Source organism: Rhamphochromis sp. 'chilingali' (genome assembly GCF_963969265.1).
Source record: "Rhamphochromis sp. 'chilingali' genome assembly, chromosome: 6".
NCBI classification, from domain to species: Eukaryota; Metazoa; Chordata; class Actinopteri; order Cichliformes; family Cichlidae; genus Rhamphochromis; species Rhamphochromis sp. 'chilingali'.
The window spans coordinates 40,666,335-40,691,128 of record NC_137933.1 but is presented as its reverse complement, the minus strand read 5'-3'; the positions used below and the strand labels follow the sequence as shown (position 1 = coordinate 40,691,128).

At 45.2% G+C, this 24,794-nt stretch overlaps 1 protein-coding gene and 1 pseudogene across 2 annotated transcripts; both read right to left on the bottom strand.

The window, feature by feature from the left end:
* Window positions 1-468: 468 nt before the first annotated feature.
* Window positions 469-17,985, bottom strand: LOC308397918 (katanin p80 WD40 repeat-containing subunit B1-like). Its single transcript, XM_080884192.1, has 20 exons — window positions 17,625-17,985; window positions 12,580-12,713; window positions 12,357-12,487; window positions 10,112-10,229; window positions 9,435-9,535; window positions 9,313-9,354; window positions 8,529-8,612; window positions 7,686-7,801; window positions 6,539-6,610; window positions 6,318-6,468; window positions 6,040-6,233; window positions 5,622-5,770; window positions 5,143-5,193; window positions 4,876-4,940; window positions 4,245-4,463; window positions 4,014-4,163; window positions 3,756-3,832; window positions 2,470-2,544; window positions 1,905-2,021; window positions 469-1,122 (listed from the first exon to the last, which is right to left on the bottom strand). The coding sequence occupies exons 2-20, from the start codon at window positions 12,626-12,628 to the stop codon at window positions 981-983; spliced, it is 2,103 nt and encodes a 700-aa protein (XP_080740318.1). The 5' UTR covers window positions 12,629-12,713; window positions 17,625-17,985; the 3' UTR covers window positions 469-980.
* A 2,334-nt stretch (window positions 17,986-20,319) lies between these two features.
* LOC308398601 (RNA-binding protein NOB1-like) lies at window positions 20,320-23,515 on the bottom strand (annotated as a pseudogene). Its single transcript, XR_013974805.1, has 5 exons — window positions 23,104-23,515; window positions 22,257-22,496; window positions 22,017-22,114; window positions 21,064-21,208; window positions 20,320-20,924 (listed from the first exon to the last, which is right to left on the bottom strand). The product of XR_013974805.1 is annotated as an RNA-binding protein NOB1-like (transcript).
* Between the last annotated feature and the right edge of the window lie 1,279 nt (window positions 23,516-24,794).

Here is a 24,794-nt window from a genome sequence, read left to right as displayed (position 1 = left end):
TGTCCAGTCAATGATGCTGGAAATCTGTTTGTCCCAGTAATAAACACCGGTGACTCCGCCCACACGTCACACTCGGCTGTGTGCAGTTTTCAAACCTGTGCCAAGCTGTTATCTGTATTTCAGTCACATATTTTACTATTTTAAATAAATTGTAGTCGTTTACAGAAGCAAAAGAATAAAAACTGCCCAAACACTCATGACCTGACCGTACACTCAAGAAAAGATCTTCAAATATGAGTCAAAGTGGTCTTATGTTGTAGAAATAATGCTCGATCATGTCTTTCCACAAGCTTCCTGTGCAAATGTCTAATTCTTTACAGACTTAAATCTGTGAGCAGATCACCCGACATGACTTTCACACGCTTGGCTCTAAACTGATGTAGAAATGCATGTTGCATTTGAGGTCTGCAGGAAATCTGAGACAGAGCTTCTGGTGCATTCACGAGTCACTCTGAAGAGTACAGTAACTAACTTCATTTTGTCTTTATTTAAATAAACAGAGCTGTACATGAACACAGTGGAGAAAGTGAACAGTAGAAAAGTGAAAACGTGTGCACAGAGTCCGAGCTGGAGTTTGTTTTTGGCGTTTTTAAATCTGCGTCGCTGGTTTACGGGATTAAACATGGCAGATTCAAACGTTCGCATCAGAGCGGTTTGTCTCTGTCCGCTGATCTTTACTCCGCCTTTCATGAATCGCTCGTGTGGTGCAAACCTGTGAGCACTTTTTAAACATCCAAACCTCTGAAGGCACATTCCCGTCAGCGCCTCCATACGAGACCGAGACTCCTCCCCGATTCGAGTACCGACCCGCTCGTTTAGCAGCGGCGGTTTAATTTCTCGACTTCCTCTGAGTGTCACTTAACGTCTTCAGCATTAAAACATTTCTTCTTCTGTGACGGAGGCCTCAGGAGAGAGTCGTGACAAAAGAAGGACACACAAAGTGCGGGGTCTTGGGAGTCAGCTGATCCACGGCGCCGCCCTCAGGGCGAGTCGTCGAGCGGCGACATGAGCAGCTGCAGCTCTTTGAAGGTGCTGCCGTGACGACCGACCTGCGTCGCCTTGTTCTTCACGATGTTGCTCAGGTTCTTCAGCTGCTCGCAGCACACTCGGCACTTCTGGTGTCTGGAAGCACAAAAACATCAGAGGCTCAAACGCAGAGGACAAAGACGTTGGCGAGTCTGTCCGATTAAAATGGTTTTCCTTCAGTGATTGAACAAACCGCCACTGATGATGTGTTGCTATGAATTATGGGACATCTTTGCTCCAGTGTCTCGTCTGATTTACATCATCTCTGCACAAACCTTTATAAGAGAAACTGACTGTCGCTGGTTACAGTTCAATTCATTTTATTATGAAGGTTCCTGTCGTCTGAGTACTACACCAAAGGTGGTTTAATGTTTCCTTTTTTACCTCCCTTGGAGGAGGAGACACTGAAGCATCCTTCATTCACAACAAATGCAGTGAGGCGCAGAATGAGTGCTGCCCCACCGCACTAACATGCTGCTCTCTCTGAAGCTCATCTCAGGAATAACGTCCGTTAACCTCAGCAGCCTGTGTTGCTGCTGGCGAGGACGCAGGCCCTCGCCAACAGCACAAAGGTGACACCTGCTGGACAAACAAACCTACTACAGTCACTAAAATACAGCTGTGGCTCCTGCAGATGCAGAGTGCAAAGAGGAGACCTGGAAGGGAAAAGCAGCCGGCTGAGGAGCGATTACAGCAGGAATCAAGTCTCTGGGTTCGAACACGTGTCAGACATCTTTAAAAACGTCCCACACAGAACGAGAGGTGGAGTCAGCCGAGGTTTGGGGCATTTCCTCCTCAGAGTAATCTGAGTAATCAGCAGATTGATTGACGGTGCTGCTAAATCAGTCAAGCAGCTGTTGGACAGATGTGAGACTCACCGCTCCTCTCGTGTGATGTCGACCCCGACGGACGGCGTGGCCTTTAGAGTGTCCGAGATCAGCGTCCAGAAGTGCTTCATGACGAGTTTCAGAGACGTGCAGCCGGTCTGTATGTAGCTGAGGAAACGCACAGAGAAGGAAGCTGATTGGATGATCGAATTACACGACATACCGACACACTGACGGCATCGGGGCAGGTTCAGGTTCAGGACGGGAGGAAGCGGAGATCTGCTCCACCTCCTGACAATCAAAGTACTCCGGGTGACCTCAGGTTACCAAACAGGAAGTGATCTTTCTTTTTACGTAAAATCCGAATTAGAGTTTTAAATTCACTTTGAGAAGACGAAATCATCTCTGATGCAACCCGAGCTGCCTCCCGGCAGTTCGTCTGAAGCATCATCAGAACTCATTTCTCTCATTGTAATGGTGAAACCCACAAAGTCATCCGTCACACTTGATGAAAACGCCCACAAAGATGCTGACGTTGTTTTAAAACGTACCCTCTGCCGCTGAACGCTCGCGCGCCATCTCTGGACAACAGAAACTTTACCTCTGAGCCGCTCACCTCTCGTACTTGCTCTGCAGCAGTTTGTCGAGCTGAGGAAGGACGACCATGCACACATCCAGCTTCCACAGAGATCTGGAACAGCAGCGCAACATCTGGTTTTATACGTTCATAAAGGTCAGCAACCCGCAAACAACTGCAGGTCAAACTCTTCAAAATGAAACTTAGAAGACAGATGCAATCAAATAAACAATAAAAACTTTTCAGTGATTGGAAACAGAACAGACTGAAAATAATAATAATAATAAAGCTGCGTAGAACGATTCGTCTGTCATCAATCGTCAGCTTCTGTCACTGTTTTTAGATTTTTTGGGTTAAACTAACAAAGAAAGGTTTTGTTTTTGAACTCCAGTGTAAATAAAGGTTTGTACTTGTATAAAATCAGAATTGTGTGTGTGTGTGTGTGTGTGTGTGTGTGTGTGTGTGTGTGTGTGTGTGTGTGTGTGTGTGTCCACGCGTGTGTGTGACATCTTTGTCAGGACAGGAAATTGGCATGCTACTATAATTGTGGGGACAAAATGGCCTATTGTTGCAGAATAAGCAGATTTCTTTGTGTCTTTAATTAAACAAGCGGCGCACAACTTTAGGCTCTACAGCATAGGTGTCAAACTCTGGCCCGTGGGCCAAATTTGGCCCACAGACTAATTACATTTGGCCCGCGAAGCCATACCAAATTACTATCAGAGCTGGCCTACTGGTATTATACAGCTAATATATATATTGTTTAGTATTAAGCTTTGCTTGTTCCATATTCAGTTTTTCAGCAAAACTTGTTTGAGTCCATAAGAAAAGATTCATTCTTATATCTGGAGGAAGATTTTTTTTTTTTTCAATAAATATTAACGTTAGCCCGCGACCTTGTTCCAGTTTTGAATTTTGGCCCACTGTGTATCTGAGTTTGACACCCCTGCTCTACAGTAATTAGTCATTTAACTTGACTGGATAGATGTGTGAAACTCTCCTCCCTGAGGAGCAGCCAAGCCAAGGTGTGACTTAGGGTTCTCACAAAGATGTAGAAACGGGTTTGTGTGTGTGAGTGTGTACCTGTTTAGACAGCTTTGTAGGACCGAAACTTGAAATGTTACTATACTTGTGGGGACCAACAGTCACCTGTGAGGACAAAGTGCCTGTCCCCACGAGCTTGAATGCATTATTGAGGCTCAAATCCTCAGGGTTACGAGTAGGCGTTCATTTTTCATGGTTTGGGTAAGCGGCTCTCTAAAGCATGATGTCAATGAGATGTCCTCACTAAGATATGAAAACGAGTGTGTGTGTGTGAGACTCACGGCTGGGGGTTGATGATGTTCAGGATGTCCACGACTATGGACGGATCATTCATGGAGACGGCGGTGTCAAGAGCGATCTGCACACAAACAAAGAGCAGTTTGAAAATATTTTGATTGACACAAACGAACTGAAAACAAAACAATAAAAGAAGGAGCTGCATGAATGAGCTGCCCGGCTGTATCCGGGCAGAAGACCGCCAAACGGTCATGACCTTCTCACACACGTGCGAGCTGCTGGTACCAGTGTGTCAGCCTCACCTTGATGCCGTCTCGGGTCCACACCCCTCGGACCGTCTGCAGGTTCTTCAGTCGGCTGCTCAGCATCACACACATGGTCTCGTGACCCTTCTTCATCTGGGTCAGGGCCTCCTCGTCACTCAGGGCTCCAGATCTGTGGTTGGGTGAAGACTGACCGACCACACACGTTCAGCTTTATTCTCATCATCAAAGCTGTCGCGAGAATCTAAAAACACTGACGCGTGCACTCACGGGCAGGAAGTCGGCCACGTTCAGCCCGATGGGCTCGTTCCGGGCGCTCGAGATGATTTTGAGCTGCGGTTTGGATTTGGCCGCGGTGACGGGGGGCTGGGTGGGAGCGGGGTGGCTGGAGGACACTGTGCCCGCAGCTGGAGGGGACGGACGCTTCACAGCGGAAATGACCGTAGGCTCCACCCTCACCACGGGAGTGGAGGCAGCCAGCGGAGGACCCTTTAAAACAACAGACACGAGCAGTCACAGCCTTTATTCTCTGATCTCAGCTGTTTTTATGGGCATTTGATTTTTGGAAAAACTGTTAATAATGACAGAAACAAGAAATTATTACAAAATAATTTCTCACACATCATTTTAGTTGTTAATTTAGACTCATAAAACCTCTCATATAACCGCACTCAGACCAAAGTCACACAGCTGTTAAAGGTTTTAGATGGTTTTGAATTAAACTGATTTTCTGAAGACAAAGAAAAATCTTTAACTAAAGAAAGAGAAAACCGAGCGGCTGGAGGACTACTTTGTTGTAAACAGCAGGTATTTGAGCTCTGATAGGTTCGTTGCATTTATAGTCCGCTGTCCTAAGGCGTCCATGTTTCCACACAGACACACGGCTGCTGCGTTCACTGACCTGCTGTTTATCAGGAAAATGAGACTTGATGTCCTTCAGCTGCCGGCTGATCGCCAAAATGGACTCTGAGCAGAAGAAGAAATCATCAGGAAACGACCCAGTAACCACAAAACAGGAGCTGAAACACCTCTGTCGTGTGTTTTTGTGTCGTGTGTTTTTCACTGTCGAACACGTGATTTATTGTTCGTGTTTCATCTATAAACTGACACGTCGGAGGCGCGTCGTCTCCTGATGTCTCACAGAAACGTGAAGCTGTGCTGGACTCACCGTCCTCTGGAGGAGCGGGAAAAGGCTCCGACATCTTAGGAGGAGTGCGAGCTGGAAGAGAGGAGAACGAGGAGCTCAGACTGCAAAATAAATGTGACGACATGAAAACAAAAGAAGAAATGACGAGAGTGTCTTTGTCCTCATTAGGATGAATATTTTAAAAAGGCACAAAGAACCAATCAGATCCTCCCATCCTGTTTGGCTCTTACAGCGAGTAATGTTTACTCCTCTCACTTTTCAAATATGGCCTGCTTCTCAAAATCAGCCAGAGCAGAACTGATGGCGATGCTGCAGGTGGATCAACAGGTGAGGAAATAGAAGCTTTCGGGGAAACTAAACACAGATTTTGTTGGTGCAGTGTTGATTAAAGATGAACTCAGCGTCCTTTTCAATAGCAATATTTCACAGATCTCGTTGTATGTACGTATAACTGTATTCTTTATTCAACATCTGAGCTGCGATGCTCCGGGTCCACCTACAGATGGCGCTCTTTGGCTGGAAGATGGCCTTGTAGTCCTCGGCGTTGTGGATCTCAGCAGACGACAGCTTCTCGTCCGCCTCGTCCTCGCTAGGGCTCCGCCTCTCCCCTTCGGGGCTCCGCCTGTCAGACTCTGAACGGTGCTTCAACCTGATGACATCACAAACATTTGTTTGTTTTTAGAAGAAAAACTGCAAATTTTTTACTTTATTTACTTTTATTAAAGAATCTGGAAGCGAAACTTTTCCACTGAAGTCAAATAATAATATATATATATATATATATATATATATATATATATGACATGTGATCTGAGTGTTTGATGAATGAAACCAGTGGCTCATGTATAAAACTTTAAATCCAGGAGTCAGTACTTGCAGTATCTGGAGTATTTTCTCCTGTCTCTCAGTGTGCCGTACCTCTGCGATCTGCAGGTGGTCGTGGGTCTCTCGTAGTTCTTTCGCAGTGCCGCTCCTTTGGGGTCCTTCTTCGGCTCTGTGAGCGGCTGGTCGTCCTGGATGATCCCCTGGATCACGGCGCCACCGCTCTTCTTTACCCTCTTCAGATCGACCACGTAGGACGACACACTCGACAGCTGATGAGACACGCCGATCTGACATGTGGAGAAGGTGGAAGATTAAGATTACCTAAAACTTCTGCACAGTACTGTTACTGAGCGGTGGGCGGAGCTACACACCAGCTGCTGGTTGCAGATGGCGAGGTCAGACACCTTTCCCCAGCTCACCGGCACCGCGTCAAAGCAGCGGTCCGGTTCCCAGCCGAAGACCCGCAGCGAGTCCGTGGCGCCGCTGTACAGGCAGGAGCCATCTGGGCTAAAACATATACACCTGAAACCACAGGGACAGGGGTCAGAGGTCACATTCCAGTTACACCCTGCTGCAACGGGGAAAAACTCACCTGACCGGAGTCGTGTCGCCCTCCAACGAGCCGATCATCGTAAACTTCTCCAGATCCCACAGCTTGATGGTCCTGCAAGCACATGCAGAGTTCATACAGCTGCAGCTCATTAGAGACACCTGTAGGTGTTTTATAGTGTCAGGTGAAGACGCTACAACACGGCTGAGGAACAGGAAGAGACCTCCAACAGATCCACGGTCAGCAGTGACAAGTCAGTAAATGAGGAGAAAGAGAAAAGAGGAACGAAACACGAACAAAAGAGGGAGTGGAGGGCAAAGTGCACCTCTCAGTGCATCATGGGAAGTCCCCAGGAACCTGAGGGATGGTTAGGGTCGCCTAACCCAGCTCTAACTACAAGCTAAGCTAAAGACATTTTTATAATTAATTGAAGAAAGTATGTGTTTGAGTCACTTCTTATTCTCATAAATGAGAGTAAGATTTATTCCATCAATAAACTGTTTGAGATAAAAATGACCCTGCTCCCTGTTCTGTCACTAAAACAGGCCAAAACCTACAAAATGTCTCATTTCTTTGAAGTGACACATTCAAAGCTTTAACGGCTCCATCACGATCACATGACAATCGGAAAATCAGGCCACAAACTACAGCTTTGCTTGCTGGTGTAACTTATAAACTGTCTCTAACACCAGGTCGATGTCCTCAAATTAAACATAATAATCAATTTAAGTGATTCATGTTGGAATACTTATTTATACTTCATATGCAAAAATAAAGAAATGATTAAATACTGAGTGCATTTGCTGGTTGTGTTGGAGAAAGGATGAGTTATTATTTCCATTTTATTATATTTATATTATATTTCCTGTTTACTTTTAGTTATAAATGTATGATTTAGTGGCACATGCAGAGGACATGTAGAAGACACAGGACATGTATGTGAAAAAAAGTAAAAGAATTTCAGACTAAAAGAAATGTTACATTTTAAAAAATGCCACAAACAATCAAACTCAGCACCAAAATAAAATCTTGGCGGCACAGAGAGAGGACAACCTCGCGCAGCCTCTGAGCTTCATGAAACAGAAAAACTAAACGAGCCACAAAGTGTCACAAACACTGATTCCACTCATGAGTCGCTCCTTCAGCTCCGAGCTGCTGCGTCTCGGGCGCTCGGCCTGCGGCGACGTACCTGTCGGAGCTTCCGGAGGCCAGCAGGTACTCGTTGGGGTGGAACTGGACGATGTTGACGGCGGCGGTGTGAGATTTGAATTCCGTGATGGTTTTCCCCTGAGCCAGGTCCCACAGCTGATGGAGACAAGAGGACAGGGCTGAGGTCATCGAACAGGAAGAGAGCAGAGCTCACCTCCTTCAGCCAATCAGAATGAGCGATTTTATTACAGGATGCTGCCGGTTTGATGCTTTCACAGCATTTACAGAATAAACACATCATGTTCACACTTTTAAATTCCCAAGATGCTCTCAAACACCCGAACATCCGACCGCTGCAAATGAAATGAAACTTAATTCTAAACATCGATGAAATGTTAGCCTAACGAGTCGTTACACATCACCAGCTTATTACTTTATTTAAATAAATGTAACTGAACCTGGGTCAAGAAGTGTCCTGAAAACTATTTTAATAGAAAAGATGGATCTTAAAAATCCTAAAACACTGAAGTGATTCAACAGACGGACCTTTTAAAACCATTTTAAAATGTAGAAGAATCTAAAAATGTTGCGATTCAATCGCTCGTTTTATTTTATGGGAACACGTGACTACCAAACATGAACCAGGACCAGCTGGAACATTTTAACGTCTTCCAGCCTTTCTGCACAGTTTCCTGCTGCTGATGTTCTGCTTCACAGTTTACATTCACAGCATCGTGTAACTCCTGCAGGTTATAGTTACTCTGAAGGTTTCTCAGCATCTACTGTTACAGAGTCAGAGTTACCACAACATGTAAGTACCGGGAAAAACAATCCTTAAAATATATTTTTTACATTAAAGGTGAGACGTCAGATCAGGTCGTACCTTGACGGTGCAGTCGTCGCTCGCTGAAGCTAACCACTTCCCATCAGGACTGAAGGCCAAACTCCTCACAGCCCGAGTGTGACCCTGCAACACCAACACTGGTCAGATTTTTGCTATCGAGACTCATGTGAAGCTTTTATTTTGAAGGAAAGTAGAAGCCCTGAGCCTGGTTCTGGAGTTTTTCCTTCCCACTGTCGCCAAAGTGCTCATAGGAGGTCATATGATTGTTGGTTTTTCTCTGTATGTAGATCTTAAAGTATAAAGCGCATTGAGGTGACTGATGTTGTGATTTGGCGCTGCATAAACAAAATTAAATTGAAGTCTCTCAGTTCTTTTAAATGCAATAATCCGTTTACTGTAAGACTCCATAAAAGCTCCGACTGACACAGTTTAATCCGAATCATTCTGAGCGTCCTCGGCTTTGGCGCACAGTGACCACGTGTCTGTGTGTGTTTGTTTTGTATGTGATGGTACAACTGTGGAAAACAAGCATCAGAATGTAGAGCGGGGCTTAAACATCTGAAAAACATCAAAAATCTGTCAGAAACCTGAAAACAATCAGGATTTAGCTTTTCACACGGTGCTGTTTCCAGGTCAGATGAGGTCAACTCATTTGCATAAAAGATCAGATTCCACTGAAGCAAATGTCCACATCACACTTTGTTAGGTCACCACAGGTGTGTTTACCAAATCCACCTGCAGCCACTGTCCACCTGTTAGAAACGTGCACCTGGATTCGAGCAGGATATTAGGAGCCGGCCTGTCATCCTGAGCACAAACTTACCTTATATCTGAACACGTATCCTTTCCTCCGCAAGTCCCACAGCTGACAGCAGAAAAGAAGAGACATTTCATTAGAGCGGATTAAGACTTCAAAGATGTTCTCACACAGGAAAGCACGCCTACCTTAATGTTTGTGTCCATGGAGCTGGAGGCCAGGAAGTCTCCAAAGGGATGGAAGCCCAGGCTGGTGATGTTGGCTTTGTGTCCCATCAGAGTCCTTAAAACTGAGCACAGGAAGCAGCAGGGTCACCTCTTTGCATCTCTTTCTAACTAAGACCCAGCTTAGGTGCATTAAAACGCCTCCGCATGATGGGACGGACGATTATTCTGACTGCGGGGTACAACGTCCTCCGTTACAGCCTGAGACTGAACACTGAGGAAGCTGTATCAATTTTCAAAATAAGAGTAGATGGAAAAATACTACTAATAATAACATATACTCAATCAGACTGATGTACTATATTACAGAGGCTGACATCATGTGGTATGACGGATGTCCTGTGTCCTCGAGGCAGCAGAGGTGGAAGAGCTCATAGCTCAAACTTTGCACTCAGAAATTTAGAAAAAACTCACCACACTAATAAAAAAAAGCAAGTTGATTTTAACATGTTTCAGCTCTTTGTGTGTCATATTTCTAATCGACTGGTTCGCTCACTTCACTTCTCTTTGTCAGTGTGAACCTTACGCTGTCCACCGCTGATCTAAAGCACCTGTGCAGATAAATTACGCACACAGACAGTTTAGAGGCGGTGAAGCTTTGACTAAAAAGCCTCGTAGCCACAGAACAGACAGAGTCTTACTCTTGGCAGCCTCCAGGTCCCAGACTCGTATTGAACCTGACTGCGACCCGGCGGCGACCTGCTCCTCCGACACGTTGAAATGGATAGACTCCACTGGGTTCTTGTGACCAGTCAGACTCTGAGAGGAAACAGTCAGAACAGACATCATCACCTAAAACTGCACCTCGCTCCTTTCTCAAAAACTCAAAACACAGACTGTATATCAAAATGTTAGTGTTAGTGAAGCTGCTGAGGGACACCACGTCACCTGTCAATCACAAAATAAGCCCACCTTCATCTCCTGCTTTATCGTCCCCTGAACACTAATGGAAACCATCATTTCCAAAATGAGCTTCATCTTTTATTCAATAAGACCTGAAAACAGCGACTGAGACCATAAAGCCGTCAGGAAACTGTTTACTGAGCTCAGAGATCAGGTGAGGAGGCGGCTCGTTTTCTCACAGACTTCTATTCACAGTCAGAGGAGTCGCCCCCTGCTGGACATCCATGAAAAACGCAGGTTTAAGCTTCACTTTTCAGAATTCAAATCTACACCCATCCTTTATACAGGGAGTGCAGAATTTCAATGATTTATTTTTACCAGTGACACCAATATAACATCTCCACATTCACAAATATACATTTCTGACATTCAAAAACAAAACAAAAACAAATCAGCGACCAATATAGCCACCTTTCTTTGCAAGGACACTCAAAAGCCTGCCATCCATGGATTCTGTCAGTGTTTTGATCTGTTCACCATCAACATTGCGTGCAGCAGCAACCACAGCCTCCCAGACACTGTTCAGAGAGGTGTACTGTTTTCCCTCCTTGTAAATCTCACATTTGATGATGGACCACAGGTTCTCAATGGGGTTCAGATCAGGTGAACAAGGAGGCCATGTCATTAGTTTTTCTTCTTTTATACCCTTTCTTGCCAGCCACGCTGTGGAGTACTTGGACGCGTGTGATGGAGCATTGTCCTGCATGAAAATCATGTTTTTCTTGAAGGATGCAGACTTCTTCCTGTACCACTGCTTGAAGAAGGTGTCTTCCAGAAACTGGCAGTAGGACTGGGAGTTGAGCTTGACTCCATCCTCAACCCGAAAAGGCCCCACAAGCTCATCTTTGATGATACCAGCCCAAACCAGTACTCCACCTCCACCTTGCTGGCGTCTGAGTGGGACTGGAGCTCTCTGCCCTTTACCAATCCAGCCACGGCCCATCCATCTGGCCCATCAAGACTCACTCTCATTTCATCAGTCCATAAAACCTTAGAAAAACCAGTCTTGAGATATTTCTTGGCCCAGTCTTGACGTTTCAGCTTGTGTGTCTTGTTCAGTGGTGGTCGTCTTTCAGCCTTTCTTACCTTGGCCATGTCTCTGAGTATTGCACACCTTGTGCTTTTGGGCACTCCAGTGATGTTGCAGCTCTGAAATATGGCCAAACTGGTGGCAAGTGGCATCTTGGCAGCTGCACGCTTGACTTTTCTCAGTTCATGGGCAGTTATTTTGCGCCTTGGTTTTTCCACACGCTTCTTGCGACCCTGTTGACTATTTTGAATGAAACGCTTGATTGTTCGATGATCACGCTTCAGAAGCTTTGCAATTTTGAGACTGCTGCATCCCTCTGCAAGATATCTCACTATTTTTGACTTTTCTGAGCCTGTCAAGTCCTTCTTTTGACCCATTTTGCCAAAGGAAAGGACGTTGCCTAATAATTATGCACACCTGATATAGGGTGTTGATGTCATCAGACCACACCCCTTCTCATTACAGAGATGCACATCACCTAATATGCTTAATTGGTAGTAGGCTTTCGAGCCTATACAGCTTGGAGTAAGACAACATGCATGAAGAGGATGATGTGGACAAAATACTCATTTGCCTAATAATTCTGCACTCTCTGTATACAGTCTGCGCTCTGCCATGATGTGGTGCACTACACACAACGTAAGAGGTCAGGCAGGTTAGTTTAGTTGGAGGAAGATGGCGAGCAGTGGAGGGGAAACATGAGTCTGTTTAATTCCCATGGAGCGAACTCTGTTTTCATCATTTAACAATCAGAAATGAATCAATAATAAAGATAAAAGCGTGAGGTGGTGACAGGAGAGAGGCAGGTGTGGGCATCATGACCTGCAGACTGCAGAAGAGCAGTAGGTAAAGGATGGGTTCCTTTGAATCTGCTCATGTTTCAGGCCTAAAAAACCTCGACGGAAACCTTAAAAATTAGAAACCCATCGCATTTTGCATTGCGGGGGACTCACCATGATGCAGTTGGCCTTGCTGACGGCCCAGATGTTGACCCTGCAGTCCTCTCCTCCTGTGGCCAGCAGGCGGCCCGAGCTTTTCCCCAGAGCCAGACAGGAAATGGAGCTGGATTGAGCCTCGAACTCCTCTGTACGGCAACAAAGGAGGAACAAATTCAGGTCGGGCTGGGCTGCTGGACAGGAAGGGTGTGATGATCGTTTGAGTAACTTTAATACTCACGAAGGCGCCATGCGATCTTGGTTGTGCTGGAGGCAGCCATACTGGTCATACTGGGAGACTGGCTGCTGTGTTTGACGACCCCGGCTGAGGTTAATTCATGAGACGGACATCAGCTCCTGGTTTAAAATGGAGCACTGTAACAAAAAATTATTTCCCCCAGGGATCAATAAAGTATTCTGATTCTGATTCTGATTTAGTGTTTGCACTGAGCGTCAAACACCTGCAGGAACACAACACAGTGATAAATAAGTGATAGAAGAGATAAGACATATAAAACCGTCTCAGTCTCGCCTCTCTGACGCTGAGCTCTCATTTCTACTCCCAGTGAAGATACCATCGTCTTCAGCTCGGCCTCCAAACCACACAGGTGTCACTACCACCCTGTAAACCCTCCCTTTCATGCTGGCTGCCGTCCTTCTGTCACAAATCACCCCTGAAACTCCACCAAGCCTGCACACTTCTTCATGTCTCTTGTGTGCTGTCCCTTGTTTTGGATGGTTGACCCCAAGTATTTAAACTCATCTATTATTGGAAAACACTGTATACAAGCCAGAAGCCAGATGATATAAGTTAGTTAAACTGCAGGAATGTCTTAAAGATATAAAAACCTTGATGACCGTTAATTTCCTACAAATATAGTATCTAACCAGATTCTTACCCTGGATGGCATTACCTTGGCCTCCAGTAACGCTGTGAGGAACCTTGGAGTCATTTTTGACCAGGACATGTCCTTCAACGCACATATTAAACAAATATGTAAGACTGCTTTCTTCCATTTGTGCAACATCTCTAAAATTAGAAATATCCTGTCTCAGAGTGACGCTGAAAAACTAGTTCATGCATTTATTACTTCCAGGCTGGACGACTGTGATTCATTATTATCAGGATGTCCTAAAAACTCCCTGAAAAGCCTTCAGCTGATCCAAAATGCTGCAGCAAGAGTCCTGACAGGGACCAGAAAGAGAGAGCAGATTTCTCCTGCTATAGTCTCAGGCTGCTGAAGGATTCCCATGATGCACTGAGTGTTTTCTTTTCCTCCCCTCACTCCCATACCGGCCCCTCCCCGAGCGTGGTTCTTCTCGAGGTTACTTCCTGTGACAATAAGATTTTCCTCACCACTGTCACCAAGTGCTTGTTCATTTTACCTTTATTTATACAAATAGTCCTGAGACTCAATGCCTCATTTACAAGAGAGACCTGTTTCAAACAGGCATAATAAAATAACACCAATAAAATATTGAATATTTTACCAAGTGTCTACACAGTCAAACTAAAAACAAGATTCCCAGTGATGATTTCACAAAACCATTTATGCGTCTTTTAAAGTCTACGAGCAAAATCAGCTGAGAGCCTGAAATCCTTCTGTCATGTAATCCATGAGGACGGGACAGAAAAGGAGAATACCTTCTCTCTGAGGTCTGAACAGTGAGTGCAAAGAAGTCCTGAGACCGCAGATTGTGACTAAACTATTTGTCAGATTACAGGTAATCTGACAAATAGGAGACGAGTAAACCAGAAATGAATTTAGAGACAAAATGCTATCAATGAACCATCCTGCATGAGGCTAATGAGGACTAATCAACCAGTGAATATAAAGTACAGTGGTGTGCTAAAGGTTTTGAGCCGGTGATAAATCTTAATGCCGTGATAAACAAAGTCCAACGATCCATTTCTAAGAAAAACAAAACTCCAGCTTCAGCCTAGCTTCAACAGGAACTCGATGTTTGTAAGACTCCACAGCTTCATTGTTAATACATGTACCTTGAGAAGATACAAGAGAGGGAAGTTAGGATTAGGGTTAACCGAACCCTCTGAGAAGAACACAACCGTGGTTTTTTTTATAGATGCATTTCAAAGACAGCCTTAGCAGAAACAGCTGTGACTGTGTACGATCAAAAGCTAACTGCAAATGTTCGAAAACCATGTCGATACCAGGGTACCAGATTATTACCACAATTAATCATCTGCGTAAAAATAGGCAGTTGCACTTAGATTTTGTCCCACAGCACTGACATAAATAGTAAATAACGCAGGTCCCAAGACAGAAACCTGTGGCACTCCATCAGTCACATTTAAAAAACTGGAAGAGAGACCATTAAACTGCACACACTGCTTATGGTGAGAAAGGTGCTTAGCTTGGTCTGAACGGCCCTTTTCCAATAACCTCTGACATAAAACCCCACGATCAACAGTGCCGGAGGCTTTCGATCAATAAAAAGAGGGGTGCAGTATTTCTTTGCTTCCAGGGCCTCGTAGATATCATTGAGAACTTTAAATTTTAAACCTTTAAGTTACAGTACTGGAGAGATAAAATATCATTTTCATTCTGATAGCTCTAAGGTTGATTATTCCTCAGCCATTAAAGAATCTCAGCTAAAATACAGAGTTTGCAGATTGGTTCATATTATTACCATCCAAGAATCATCACCTTTCAGGAGGGCAGTACAAAGGCACACTGGGATCTCTGCTGAAGTGTTCAGTTGTATGGAAAGATTAAAAATATAAGACGCTGGCTCATCTATGATGCTTGCAAGCAGACGCAAGAAAAACGGAGACAGACTGTCTGGACCGGTGACTTTTTAATGTTAATGCTCTTCAAAGCTGTCAGAGAGAGAATTTATAGTCTGCCAACGCGTCCCAGGGACTTTGAGACTGTCAGTGGTTAAGATCAGAAAGTGATCACATTTGGATTTCCTAATAGAAGCAGCGAAGCTATTACGCAGCTGCCAAACCTTAGCCATTGGCATCAGTGTCGGACTTTCTTGAAGCTGCTCAGGGCTGCTTCCTGTCCCGCCCTTTCACTCTGACCTGGCTAAAAGCAGCATGTTTGTCCACAAGGCAGATAAAACTCTCAGAGTAATATTTACAAGCTAAGTTAACACCGTCCATCAATGTAAAACTGACCCAATGTAAATTCATGAAGTCGTGACAAAAGGCTTGCTCATGTAAAAGCTTTAAATTTCTGTTTGTGATGATGCTCAGAGCATGAAACTGTTCCTCGCAGCACCAACCACGCAGCAATCAGTCAAGTCGCTGGTAAAAACTGCTGTGGAGAAATGATGTGGCACATTAATCAAAGATGATTTATCTGGGGAATAAGGTGTGTGGGGCTTTAGTCATTTGTGTTAGATTAAAAACAGTGTGCCTTAAAATAATCAGACACAGGAGAAAACCGATCCCAATTAAAATCACCTACCAGAATGATTTCATTATAATAGCTGAGCCAAAGAGGAGAACGTGCCAGGGTCAAAGTCAACAGCAGTTAAAGACCTAGCTTTATAAAAAACTGTCACACTTCTGCCTTTCTGAGGCTGCTTGAGCGATAAATTTTAAATCCATAAATTCCCACATCTCACGTCTCAGAAACAATTATTCATTTGGCACTACCTCCGGTGCTTGCATGTTAACCTTTCCACTCGTCTCTCTCATTGTGTGAATGAGAGTGAGACGAGTGGCACGTTATCCTCTTCGGTTCAGCTATTTTCCTCCTACTGACTTTCATTCCTCTTGTGTTCAGAGCATACCTCGACCTGCTCCCACTGCAGCTCACGGTGTCATCTGCAAACATCACGATCCACAGAGACTCCTGCCTGGCCTCGTCTATCAGCCTGTCCCCATCACCACAGCAAACAAGAAGGGGCTCAGAGGAGATCCCTGATGTAATCCCACCCCCATCTTGAACCCATCTGTCATTCCTACCACACACCTCACCACTGTCTCTCTCCGTCCTCATACATGTCCTGCACCACCCTCACATCCTTCTCTGCTACTCCCGACTTCCTCATGCAGTACCACAGTTCATCTCGTGATCCATAAAGACACGGTGCAGATACATCATCAACAACCTCAAAGCAACCGCACAATTCAAACTCCTTGAATTTTTTTCTTAAATAACATAATTCTTCACCTGCAAACACAAGATTTCACAAATGAACAAACAGAATAAATCTTGTTTGGTGTTATCAGGTGATGTCGGTTGGTGTCTGATATTCATTTCCTGCTATAACAAAAGTCTCCCAAATATGGGATAAATAAGATATTTCTCATCCTCATCAGCACCTTCATCTACATCCAAACTGTTAGATAATATCTATTTTTCTAACACAAAAATAATACTTAAAATCTGCAAGAACCTTCATGTGTTACTGTCTGCAGACTGAAGCGAACATTTCTGTTTATGGAAACTGGCGCATTTTTCTCAGATCATAACGTGTATGAAAACACCGGTAAACTAACTGAGCAGTGCTGTTGTGGTCAGGAGTGTTTGCTCTGCTCTCCTGGAGCTTCAGCTAACTTCAGGTAATCTCATTAAGGTTCTTCATTAAGCTCATTAAACCACAGACGAGCTCATGTTCAGACTAACACAGCAGAGGAGGTCCGTCTGCTCCCCACTTTAACCCGTTAACTCTGACTCTGTGGCGGGTGTTCCAGATCAACTGGCGTTTAGATCAACTGGCGTTTAGATCAACTGGCGTTTAGATCAACTGGCGTTGGTCGAACAGATGTGTGGCAGTCTTGCGTTTCAGGAGCTCCTACCGACAAACCAGCAAAAAAACGCCAAATGTGTCACCTGTGACACTTGTGAGGTTGTCTCAAACACACTCCGTCAGTCTTGATGCTGTTGAACAACAAAATGTTTAAAAATGTGGCGAGTTTACCTGGTGATATCCTCATGCGCGACGCGATCAACTGGCGTTTAGATCAACTGGCGTTTAGATCAACTGGCGTAGATCGCGAAAACAGCAAACAAGTATGTTGTTCACAGGACACAAAGAGTAAACGATCGTTTACTCTTTGTGTCCTGTGAACAACATCGGCGTGGTGTTACTTGTTTGCTGTTTTCGCGATCTAAACGCCAGTTGATCTAAACGCCAGTTGATCTAAACGCCAGTTGATCTGGAACACCGGTGCTGACCTAACCACCCGCCGTACCGAGCTCCGGGCTAACGTTAGCCGAACACTGAGGCCGGGCATCGGCGTCAGGAGCAGCGGCTCCCCGGCGGAACTTGGACCGAGCAGACGCAGTCTGGCGTTGGGCAGCTTACCTCGGTCTGTCGGTCACCGACGGACGGCTTAAAGTTGATCCGGTGAGGCGGCGACAGCAACTTGTCGACGGTCCGTTTACTGCTCGGCTGCAGCTTAGCAACTGAATCACACACCTCACTTCCGGTGACGTCATTACCCTTTTCCCCCAAACAACTTTATTAACAAATACGCTTCGAAGTCATGACTGTAGAAAACGATCACTAGGTTGAACTTTTCAGTAGCGCCGTTAACTTAGCGGTATTTATCTTAAATTTCCATTTCTCCAGATTTGACATGTTTCTCTTTGTTTTTATTTTTGTTACGTTTGCCAAACTTTTCCCTTTTTCTCAAATCTTTTCTGGTAAATTTAGATTTTTTTCCTTATAATTTCTCCTAAATGCATCTTTTATTTTCTTGTGATTAAGTATTTTCCCCCTCACATATCTGTCCCTTTTCTAAATTTGGTTTTTAGTTTCTCATAAACCTGGTTACCCGCCCCCTCTAAATTTGCCTCTAATGATTTAAGCTGCACTGAAAGAAAAGCAGCTTTGTAAGAAAATGAAAGCTATCTAAAATGACATTGTGTATTTACAAAACTAAAATAAAACAAAATTAATTAGGAAATTAATTCATTAGTTCAGGGCTGGATTGGGACAAAAAATCGGTCCGGGCATTTTGACTAGTGACCGGCCCACCAGGTATTACAGGAAAAGCCATAAAGCCTTTGAATGAAAACAAACGCTGTTGTGACAGTGATGTACAGTCTTGTTGGTATATGTAGGATTTCTATACATTGTACATCAGATGAAAACTTTGGTTGTAAGATTCAGATAATTATTTATTAAAAGCGAGACATTTTAAATGAGAATAAGAAAGAAAAGTATTTCTTTGTGCCCCCCTCTCCCTGTTAATGCCCTACATGCCCCCCTGGCAAAACTTTGCTAGACCCGCCCCTGCACAGTTACCAGCTGTCAGCTACATAAAAAAGGATCCTGGTGTTATTTGTCTCTCAGAAACAGTTGATAACTTCAACTCATTCATGTCATCTAAAAGGTAAACCTGTTTCTCCATCACCTGTTCAGCTCTGATGATCCAGTAAGGACATCTCCTGGTTTCATCTTCATGTTTCCCTCTCACATAACCAAACCGACATCATGACCAGCAGTTTTACAGCTGTGGCTCCAGCAAACATCAGCTGATACTAGAAATTAATATTAAATAAATTCTAACAACAGCTGATCCAGCTTAAACGTGCTGCTGTTGTTTAGCGCGACATCTGCTGGTTTCCTGTTTCTGGCGCAAAGTGGGCGATCAACAAACGAGAGAGAAAAGCCGATCAGTTGATCATTGATCAGTTTCATGATTGAATGAGCGAAGAAGAGGCAGCTAACAGCGTAAAGACGCAGAATAAATCCAGCTTTGTGTCTTTTTCATTATAGCTGAAGTCCGGGACAAACTGCGTCTCTTCTCAGCTCAACACGAAACGCGTAATATTTTCTCTGATGATTCCGTTTTTACAGGACGGTTGGCAACTCTACTAACTAACCTTATGAATAAAGTAAAGTTCACTATCAGTAACATCATAGCACCCATCCAGCTGTATAGGAACTCTGTCAGTACAAGTTATTGTAACTGACTGTAAAAAGTCAGCATAACGAAAATAAACTCCACCTAAACTTGGTTCATATCTGACCCAGATAGACTGCAGGTCATAACTTCTTACCTGAAGTTCAGTTCACCTGACACTCGGACCGGCGGCCGCCTCGGGGCTCTCCTCCTCCTCCTGCCTCCCCTTTCCCTCATCCACCTGCTGGCCTCAGTGGGAGCTCCGCCATAGCCACCACCAAACAACTTCTTACACATCTGCCAGCATCTGGCCAATCCACCACCTTTCATTGTTTATACTGTTACAAACAAACAAAAAACCATCGGCCCATAAAAACGAAAAATCACCAAATGCCCGGTATGCCCATGGCCAGTCTATGCATTAGTTGTAATAACGTAATTCGTTTAAATTAATTTAGGCTATTTTTAGCCTCACTAGGCTTTGGTGCAGAGGTTCAATAATAAAGTTTATTTATGTCGAACATGTGGCCCTCGGCCCCAGAGGCAGCCCACTGAAGGGTCACGTTTGGTCCGGCTTTACAAAGTGAAAACTGCAGAGAAGTCGGTTTGCGTTTTTCAGTGCAGGACCCCGACGTTACAGGACAGTTAGAAATGTTTCTCATGATGATGTTTTTATCATAAAGATGTAAAATACTGAAGATCAGCCATAAACACTGAGCTGGAAACTATAACGTAGTTCAAGCAGACTCGCTGTGAAAGGTTTCACTGCTCTCTAAAACAAATATTTTAATAAGAATATTACGTCTGGCAAAATTTGAAGGAGGATTTACACCTTAGTCGTTGTTTAAACCCTGAACCTGATGTGCACCTGCACGCTGTAGCCGTGTAACCCAGAGTGACCGTGATTGGTCCGTTCAGTACTGCCGTTTGCTCTTACAGATGTTCATCCACCTCTGCCATCCTTCATCTAATCGACTGGAGGAGAAACGTCTCCAGCAGCGAGTGTTTAGGAGCAGAGCTTTATTTCTTCCTTCTTCACTCACAGAAATCCTGATATGTAGCAGAATCTCTGTATCACGTCGCCGCCCTGCAGACCGAGCGCGCTCCTGCCTCTGTGGTGGAGGTAATGAGCAGAAACAGACACCGATGTGAAATTTCACACACTTTTAATGTATTTATTATTCTGGCTCGTTCCATAAGGGATGCTATGTAATCTGTAATAATCTGGAGCTGGTATTGTTAGAGTCACTCGTGCTGCCAGCAGTTAATTCGCCCGTGTGTCGCCGAGTGTCGACTTCCTCTGGCTGTCACGCGCGTCTCTTCTGCTTTGAACACCGTGTTTAGAGCTGTAGTTAATCCTCATGTCTTGGATGTCTGACTGTCCATGAACGCACCAGAAGACCTGGTGAGTTAATCTGTCGCACGTGAGCCGATGGATGATTTGGGAAATGACGGTCCGGTCCTTTAATTTAAACACGATGCATGCTCGCCATCTTTACTTCTTCTTGATGAACTTCCTGCGGGTGGCGTTGGGGTTGGCCCGCCTCCTGCCGCCGCCACACTGGCCGTCTCTGATCTGCAGGTTGGCGGCTCGGCTGTAGATGTCGTTCTCACAGAACGGCGACGTAGTCCGGGTTGAAGACATCGGTCTTCTGGCGAGCCTTCCGGGAGAGCCTCTGCTGGGGGAAGCGCTGGTCCTCCACCAGCTGGGGGTTGGTGGAGTGTTTCCCCCCCTGAGGCAGAGGCAGCGTGTGCTGAAACACAAGACGGCAGCGGTCATGTTTAGGACGTTTAGACCCGACTCAGGCAGAACTGAAGCGGTCTGAAAAAACGATTTACGCTGCAGATGCGAACGCAGAGTCATTTTAGAAGTGATAAAACGCCGCGTCTCACCCGGAGCCCTCTGGGGTTCAACACTTTGGGGTTTTTGGAGAAATGCATCTGCATGCTGCCATCCTCGTTCACCGTCACCGCCAGCTTCTTCAGGGTTCTGTTCCCGCAGTGAGGACAGAAAGCTTTGTTCATGTCGCTCGTCGTCCTGGAATCGAAACATTTAACAGGTCAATGCTCCTGGACGGGCAACCCCTCGCTTTATTCTCCTTACAGCCTCTAAGAACAGGACAGGTCACTAACATCTGTCCGTCTGAGGAACATCTGTCCTCTCATGTTAGGTTTGTTCCAACCCTGCACTCCACGCTCCATCGTTCTGATCCACTTTAACATCTGTGCTTTTTCTTAAAGCAGGCGTGGGCGAACTCCAGGCCTCGAGGGCCGGAGTCCTGCAGGTTTTAGATCCAACACAGCTGATTTAAATGTCTAAATGACCTCCTCAACATGTCCTGAAGTTCTCCAGAAACCAGGTAATGAACTAATCATGTGATTCAGGTGTGTTGACCCAGGGTGAGATCTAAAACCTGCAGGACGCCGGCCCTCCCACCCCTGGTGTAGAGCCACTTTAATGGATTATATTCAGATTTTTACATGATGTTTTATTTTGACCTTATTTACATCTGTATCTCTGGAGCACCTTTATTATATTTTTCTATGTAAGCATCATTTTTACTGTGTTTTATTATTTTTATTTTAACCTACTCAAGCAGCAATTTAATACATTTATTTATTTATTTTATTCCTTTCATTGACTTTGTCCATTTTATTTATGTATTAATTTATCTTTATTCTTTTAATAAAGCAGTCCTGACATTTTCACTTGTTCAGCACCTTTATTCTACTCTTGATATAAATTTAAATGTTTTAAATGTCGTGTTTTGTATTTTTCGCTGGAACGGATTCGAGCTGCCTCCCTTTCAGCCTGAAGAGGTTTTGTTAACTTTGTTCGGACTCACTTGAAGCAGGCGTGACATCTCAGGATGTAGTTCCTCGCCTGCTTGATCAGCATCCCGTTCACAGAGAGAACGTGAAGTCCGATCTGAATGAGAACGTTCTGGGACACAGACAGCGAAAGCTTTTTGAAGTCCGGCGTAAAGCAGGAGAATATTTATTCACGCAGCGGTTTACTGAAACCATTCACACAAACCTTTAGACAGAAGGTGAAAAACAGCGAATGCACCGTCTGCATCCGTTACCTGCATGGCGAAGTCGGTGGTGAGACAGCCGACTTTGATGTCAGCTGGAGCCGTCCAATCAGCGGAGTCCATTTTCACCTCTTTGATGTTACCGGGAGTGATCCATCCTCCTCCATCGTCATCGTCCTCCTCGTCATCTTCGTCATCAGGCTCGTTCTCTTTGTCCTCGTCGTCCGATTGGCCCGCCGACGCCCTTTGCTCCGCCCTCTCCTCTGTCTGTGGTGATTCGTTGCCCTCTTTCTGTAAACAAACATCATCATCATCATCATCATCATCATCACTGCAGTCTGACAGGTGACAGAAGTTATGACTCAGTGAGAGATGTAAAATTCCTCCTTTGTCTCCTTGCTTCCTCTCACATGCATCCTTTCCTACGGGGAGATGTTGAGGAGGAAACCCTGTTTATCCCACGCCATCAACGTCAGGAACGTTTTCCACACGATTCACTATTTACACATTACAAGAATAAGACCTCAGATCACACTTGAACTACTTTTTCTCTTGAAATGTGCTGCAGGAGGTGGAGGTGGTGGGCATGCACATGAAGTTCAGAGGCTGCAACACAACAACAGAAATAAAAGGGTAATGCACTGATGCACTAGAGTCTGACTGGCGTGTGAAACCATGCAAACACAAAGACGCCTGCAGCCCTCAAAGTCTCATGGAGGCTCCTTTAAATATGAACGAGGTCTCCTGCAAACTGCAGCCGGTCACACTCAGCCACAAGCGCTCACTGAGGGGCTGAACCGAGGCTCAGAGGAACACAAAGGATTATTCTGAACTGTGAATCATGCAAAGCTGCTCTACGAGACTCCCAGCATGAAAACATTCTTCCCTTTCAACTCACCAGTAAACCCAGCAGCTCATCGCTGAAGGTCAGGAGCGGATCCCTCCAGAACAGAAAGCTGCTGAACTGGTCTCCGTCCGAAGTCGTCCGTGTGTCCGCTTGTTTCTGTCCGCCGCTCGATTTTAAACCCTCCGCTGGACCCTGACAGAGCAGCAGCGATAACACACATGCTGTGTTTACGTGCACAACCTGGAGACACAATCTCTTTTCCAACAACACGGCACCCAACTCCATTCATCCACCCATGCCTCCGTCCATCCATCCACCCATGCCTCCATCCATCTGTCTGTCCATCCATCCTTAGTGGCCGGGGAAAACAGATGTTCCTCTCTTCAGACATTTTCTCGGGAATTTCCACCCAGCTGCGAGCTTTAACCTCTCCAGTGTGTCCTGGTTCTGTCCTGGGTGAAACAGTTAACCTGCAGCGCTGCAGGTTTTCTGGTCGGACCCCCAAAGCACCCTAGCTGGCTCCCTTCAGTGTGGAGGACTAACAACCACTGCACGATGTTCCAAACCAGTTCCACATGTTTTCACAGGAAAAAACCCAGTAAAGACACAGCACCACAAAACCTCTGTGCTCAGAGGTGGAACCACGCCACTGGCTGTGGGAGGGGACAGACATTCACACATGCAGCTCACAGAGTCCGTCCTCCATGATTTTATTCTGTGGATGTTACTTGAAACTCTGCTTCTTTGGTCTTAGAACAGTCAGAATAATGGAGCTGGTTTCATCAGTGGCAGAGAGATTGTGTATGTGTTTGTAACAAAGGCAGCTCGGCTCGGTTTCTGAAGCTTCTCGCCTGTTTTCTACGATCGCTTTAAGACACGTTCACAGAGGAAAGGTTCTGAGCATTGAAACTATCTGTGCAAACACAGACGTCTGTGTCAGCAGAGGGATTTAAAACCCTCTGAGGAAGTCGTTACAGCGAGAGTCAGTGAGACTGTGAGGTCCAGGTGCTCCTCGTCCTCTCGCCACGGCATGAAGTCTCAGACCGTCACTTATCGTGCTTTTAACGTTTGTCGCATCAAAAATACAAAAGAATAGAAAAAGTCTGAGGAAATGAAGACGAGCTCCGAAACAACATCAGAACAAAGCTTAGCGTAAACAAAGCGTAAATAATAATAATGATGATAACTCCTGAACATCGCAGGTCTGAGCTGTAAGAGTGGAGGAGGAATTTTCCAGGAACGCCCGCTGTCAGTCTGTCCTCCTCCTTCTTCTTCTGTGTCCTCATTCTGTGGTCTGATTGGTTGGTTTGCAGACAGACAGGTAGACAGAGCCAGCCCATTGGTGGGGGACGGTGGGCAGGTAGGTGGGGGTGTATTCTGATTGGTGGACAGCTTGGCATGGAAGCTCTCAGCATGGCATGGTGCCCCCTCCCCCTGTCTCCTCCACCATCCATCTAATGCTCCTCACCTCTAACCACAGAATGTGTGTGTGTGTGTGTGTGTGTGTGTGTGTGTGTGTGTGTGTGTGTGTGTGTGTGTGTGTGTGTGTGTGTCGCCTGTTCGGCTGCTGGAGTCTTGTATTATCACTCATCAGCTTCTTTTGGAATTCAAGTCACCAGAAATTTACACGTTTGAGGTTTCATCTCATCCCAGGACAGAGAGGTGCAGGACGAGTTGGATAAATTAAAGATGAGAAATGATTCTTACATTAACATCTGGGAATAATAAAGAAGGTAAACGAT